The 5,873-nt window shown below is 40.6% G+C and overlaps 1 protein-coding gene across 1 annotated transcript; it reads left to right on the top strand.

Annotated features, from left to right (window-relative positions):
- The first annotated feature begins 2,341 nt into the window (after positions 1 to 2,341).
- LOC128050800 (40S ribosomal protein S15a-like) lies at positions 2,342 to 2,774 on the top strand. The gene has a single exon (XM_052643202.1). The coding sequence runs from the start codon at positions 2,363 to 2,365 to the stop codon at positions 2,753 to 2,755; it is 393 nt and encodes a 130-aa protein (XP_052499162.1). The 5' UTR covers positions 2,342 to 2,362; the 3' UTR covers positions 2,756 to 2,774.
- Positions 2,775 to 5,873: the final 3,099 nt, after the last annotated feature.

Genomic DNA, 5,873 nt, shown 5'->3' with positions numbered 1-5,873 from the left:
TATAGCTATTCTCTCTTACTCTTTGGAAAGATAATAACTTATTTGCATTAGTTGCCTTTTTTTGCTAAGCAATCTAATGTTTTTTTTCCTTAACAGATTTTCAACTTCATTTGTGCTTATAATTGTGAATTTTATAATGTTCATAATGAATAATTATAAAGGTGGGTATCCATGAAGCAAATGACAGATAAAGTAATTTCTATACAGCTTGAGCTGCAGACCAAGTTTTATGTACAGTCAGGTTTTTCTTTTGTGTTTTGGTTTATTTTCTAATGTTATCTCTGCTAAAGGAAATGACCTAAGCTTTGCTCCAGGTCCCTGGGACTGGCACTGTGTGTTGGGTATCACTGTCAGCTGCTGCTAAACATTATGACTGAAGGTGAATCTTGAAATTAGAGCAGTTTTTTTTTCACTGACACCATTCCCAGCATTATGCAAAGTCAATGAACATGTACCTAAAACTAGAAAGGAAAATATTTCAACTTGAGAGAAAGAAAAAAAAAATGGATTCCTGGGAATTTCCTGGCAATCTAGTGGTTAGGACTCAGTGCTTTCACTGCTGGGGCCTGGGTTTGATCCTTCCCTGGTGGCTCAGATGGTAAAGAATCCGCTTGCAAGCAAGGGACCCGGGTTCAATCCCTGGGAGACCTGAGTTTGATCCCTGGGTTGGGAAGATCCCCGTACGAAGGGCATGGCAACCCGCTCCAGTATTCTTGCGTGGAGAATTTCATGGACCGAGGAGCTTGGTGAGCTACAGTCCATGGGGTCGCAAAGAGTCAGACACAACTGAGCAGCTAACACTGTGGGGATCTAAGATCCCACAAGCCAAACCACACAGTGTGGCCAAAAAAAAGAAAAGAAAGGATTCCTAATCTACTTCTTGGTTCTTGTCTTGGATTTCTTCATGTTCAGGTTCAATGTTTAGATGTTGTTTGTAACCACACTATGCCATCTGTTTATGTCCACGATGTGCACGGAAAGTCATCCATTGCTGAGAAAGGCTGAACTGCTCAGGGACTGATCTCCTCAGTTTGATCATCTTGAGAAACTGCATCCACAATATTAAAGGTTATAATATGTCAGCTGTGTGAGAGCTAGTGAAGAGAGTGAATATATCCCCGACATGTGCTACTCAAGCAAGCCACTTGAAAACTGGCTTTAAAAATGACATACAGAAATGCATTCAGGTGATCTCTCCTTAAAAAGACCAATGAGAACAGGAAAGATGTTTCTGTAGGGAAGCTCAGTTATAGTTGTTGCTTTCTTTTTTCTTTTTTTTTTTTGCCTGAGGTGCAGCTTGAGGGATCTCAGTTCCCCGACCAGGAATTGAACCTGGCGCCTGGCAGTGAGAGCACTGGGTCCTAACCACTGGACCGGTAGAGTAGTCCTTTGTTTTCCCTTTCAGATAGACAAGTTTTAGAACAGTGCTAGGTTCACAGCAAAACTGAGTAGAAGGTGCAGAGATTTTCCATGCATCCCTGGCCTCCATATACACACAACCCTCCGTGCTATCAACATTCCCCACCCACCAGCGTTGTATGTTTGAATCTACATCAACACCTCTCATAACCATAGTTTATGCTGGGATTTACTGTTGGTGTTGAGTATTCTGTGGGTTTGGACGGATGTATAGTGGCATGTGGGCTTCCCAGGTGGCCCTAGAGCTAAAGAATCCACCTGCTAATGCAGGAGACATAAGAGGCGTGGGTTCGATTCCTGGGTTGGGAAGACCCCCTGGAGGAGGGCATGGCAACCCACTCCAGTATTCTTGCCTGGAAAATCCCATGGACAGAGAAGACAGGTGGGCTACAATCCAGGGGGTCGCCAAGAGTCGGACACGACTGAAATGACTTAGTAAGCACACGTGCATAATGACATGTATCTACCATTATAATATGGTGCAGAAGATTCACTGCCCTAAAAACCTGTGTGCTCTATCATCTCTCCTTTGCCCCAGCCCCTGGCAACCACTGATATTTTACTGTCTCCATTGTTCTTGCCTTTCCAGAATGTTGGAACCATACAGCCTTTTCAAATTGCCTTCTTTCCCTTGGTAACACGCATAAAAGGGTCCTCCATGTCCTTTCATAGCTTGATAGCTCATTTCTTCCTAGTGCTGAGTACTAGCCACTGTCTGGATATACCACAGTTTATTATCCATTCACCTACAGAAAGACATCTTGATTGCTTGCAAGTTTTGGCAATTATGAATAAAGCTGCTTTAAAGGTCTGTGTGTAGGTTTTTGAGTAAGGCTAAGTTTTCAGCTCATTTGGGTAAATACCAAGCTGGATCATTTTGAAACAGTGTATTTAGTTTCATAAGAAGTCTCCAGCTTTTCCGCCATCTTTCCGTGCGGCCATAATGGTGCGCATGAATGTCCTGGCTGACACTCTCAAGAGTATCAACAATGCCGAGAAGAGAGGCAAATGCCAGGTCCTTATTAGGCCGTGCTCCAAAGTCATCGTCAGGTTTCTAACAGTGATGATGAAGCATGGTTACATTGGCGAATTTGAAATCATTGATGATCACAGGGCTGGGAAAATTGTTGTGAACCTCACAGGCAGGCTAAAGAAGTGTGGAGTGATCAGCCCCAGATTTGATGTACAACTCAAAGATCTAGCAAAATGGCAGAATAACCTGCTCCCATCCCGTCAGTTTGGTTTCATTGTACTGACAACCTCAGCTGGCATCATGGACCATGAAGAAGCAAGACGAAAACATACAGAAGGGAAAATCCTTGGATTCTTTTTCTAGGGATGTAATACATACAAATAAAATGCCTCAGAGGAAAAAAAAAAAAGAAGTCTCCAGGCTGTCTTCAAAAGAGATTGTACCATTTTGCAGCCCCACTAGCAATGAATGATAGTTTATTGTTGATAGTTCAAATATTGCTATCGTTCATAGCAATAGTTCCTGTTGCCCCACATCCTCACAAGCATTTAGTGTTGTCAGTGTTTTGGGTTTTAGGTGTGCAGTGTTAGATCACACTTATTTTAATTTGCATTTCCTTAATGACATACAATGTGGAACATCGTTTTGTATGTTCATTTGCCATCTGTGAGGTATCTGGTGAGCTTTCTATTCCAATCTTTGGCTTATTTCAAAATCAGGTTGTTTCCTTATTACTGCGTTTTAAGAAATCTTTGTGCATTTTGCATAACAGTCCTCTATCAGACATGTCTTTTCCAAGTATTTTCTCCCAGTCTGTGGCTTGTCTTCTCATTCTCTTGGCAGTTTCTTCCGCAGAGCAGAGCAGAGTTTTTAATTTTAATGAGGTCCAATTTATCAATTCTTTCTTTCATGGATTGTGTCTTTGGTATTGCTTCTAAAAGAGTCATCACCATGCTTGAGGTCACCCAGATTTTCTCCTATGTTACCTTCTAGGAGTTTTACATCAGTAGGTTTGCATTTTACATTTAGTTCTACGATCCATTTTGATTTATTATTTTTGTCACAGTTCTAACTTCTGTGTCTAGGAAATTTTTGGGTTTTTTTTGCATATGGATACCTTGCTGCTTGGCACCGTTTGTTGAAAAAGATGATCTTTTCTCCATTGTATTGTCTTTGTTCTTTTGTCAAAGATTAGCTGGCTTTATTTATATGGATCTATTTTTGGACTCTCAATTCTATTCCATTGACCTGTTCATCTATTCTTTCACAATGCAATCCTCTGACTTTGTGCTTTTCCTTTAATATTGTGTTGGTCATTTTGCTTCTTTATATAAACTTTAGAATCACTTAGTTGATATCCACAGAATAATTTGTTGAGATTTTGATTGAGACTGTGTTGAACCCACAGATCAAATTGGGCTGATATAACATCTGGCATGCTGCCGTCGATAGGGTCACAAAGAGCTGGACACGACTAAGTGACTGAACAAAAATAAACATCTTGACAATTTGAATCTTCCTATTGATGAACATGAAATATTTCTACATTTATTTAGTTCTTTTTTGATTTATCAGAGATTTATAATTTTTCTCATATACATCTTGTTGCTGATCTTTTTAAAGTATGTATTTGAAGACATACATATTAGTTGTACTTTTGTTGTTATTGTTCAGTTACTAAGTTATATCTGACTCTTTGTGACCCCATGGACTGCAGTATGCCAGGCTTCCCTGTCCTCCACTATCTCCGGGAGTTTGCTCAAATTCATGTCCACTGAGTCAGTGATGGTATCCAACCATCTCATCCTCTGTCGTCCCCTTCTCCTCCTGCCTTCAATCTTTCCCAGCATCAGGGTCTTTTCCAATAAGTCAGTTCTTCGCATCAGGTGGCCAAAGTACTAGAGTTTCAGTTTCAGCATCAGTCCTTCCAATGAATATTCAGAACTAATTTCAGGATTGTCTTGTTTGATCTTGCAGTCCAAGGGACTCTCAAGAGTCTTCTCCAGCACAATTCAAAATCATCGATTCTTTGGCACTCAGGCTTCTTATGGTCCAACTTTCACATTTGTACATGACTACTGGAAAAACCATAGCTTTGACTAAATGGACCTTTGTTGACAAAGTAAAATGTCTCTGCTTTTCAATATGTTGTCTAGGTTTGTCATAACTTTCCTTCCAAGGAGCAAGGGTTTTGTAATTTCATGGAGGCAGTCACTGTCTGCAGGAAATTTTAGAGCCCAGGAAAATAAAATCTGTCCTTTTCCCCTCTTCTATTTGCCATGAAGTGAGGGGACCAGAGGCCATGCTCTTAGTTTTTTGAATGTTGAATTTTGAACCGGTTTTTTCACTCTTCTCTTTAACCCTCATCAAGAGGTTCTTTAGTTCCTCTTCAGTTTCTGCCATTAGAATGGTATTATCTGCTTATCTGAGGTTATTGATATTTCTTCTGGCAATCTTGATTCCAGCTTGTGATTCATCCAGCCCGGCATTTCGCATGATGTACTCTGCATATAATTTAAACAAGCAGGGTGACGATATATAGCCTGGATGTACTCCTTTCTCAGTTTTGAGCCAGTGAGTTGTTTCATGTCCAGTTCTATCTGTTGTTTCTTGACCTACATACAGATTTCTCAGGAGACAGGAAAAGTGGCCTGGTATTCCCATTTCTTTAAGAATTTTCCAGTTTGTTTAATCCAAACAGTCAAAGGTTTTATCACAGTCAATGAACCAGAAGTAGATGTTTTTCTGGAATTCCCTTGCTTTTTCCATGATCCAGTGAATGTTAGCAATTTGATCTCTGGTTCCTCTACCTCTCCTAAATCCAACTTGTACATCTGGAAGTTCTCCATTCATGTTCTGCTGAAGCCTAGCTTGAAGGATTTTTTTTTTTTTTTTTTAGCTTGAAGGATTTTGAGCATTACCTTGTTAGTATGTGGATTAGGCTCAATCATGTGGTAGTTTGAACATTCTCATTCCTTGGCATTGCCCTTCTTTGGTATTGGAGCAAAAACTGACCTTTTCCAGTACTGTGGACACTGCTGAGATTTCCAAATTTGCTGGCATATATAGCGCAGCACTTTAACAGCATCAACTTTTAGGATATGAAGTAGCTCGGCTGGAATTCTATCACCTCCACCAACATCACCTGTTTTTAGTGATGCTTCCTAAGGCCCACTTGACTTCACACTCCAGGATGTCTGGCTCTAGGTGAGTGACCATGCCATCGTGATTATCTGGGCCATTAAGACATTTTTGAGAGAGTTCTGTGTATTCTTGCCATCACTTCTTAACCTCTTCTGCTTCTGTTAGGTTCATACCGTTTCTATCCTTTATTGAGCCCATCTTTGCATGAATGGCGTGCTGTGATTCAAGGGGTTGCAAAGGGTTGGACATGACTGAGCGACTGAACTGAACTTGCATGAAAAGTTCCCTTGATCTCTCCAGTTTTCCTGAAGAAATCTCTAGTCTTTCCCATTCTGTT

This window comes from Budorcas taxicolor, chromosome 1 (genome assembly GCF_023091745.1).
Source record: "Budorcas taxicolor isolate Tak-1 chromosome 1, Takin1.1, whole genome shotgun sequence".
NCBI lineage: Eukaryota > Metazoa > Chordata > Mammalia > Artiodactyla > Bovidae > Budorcas > Budorcas taxicolor.
The sequence above is the reverse complement of the archived record's forward strand: the minus strand, read 5'-3'. Positions and strand labels throughout refer to the sequence as shown.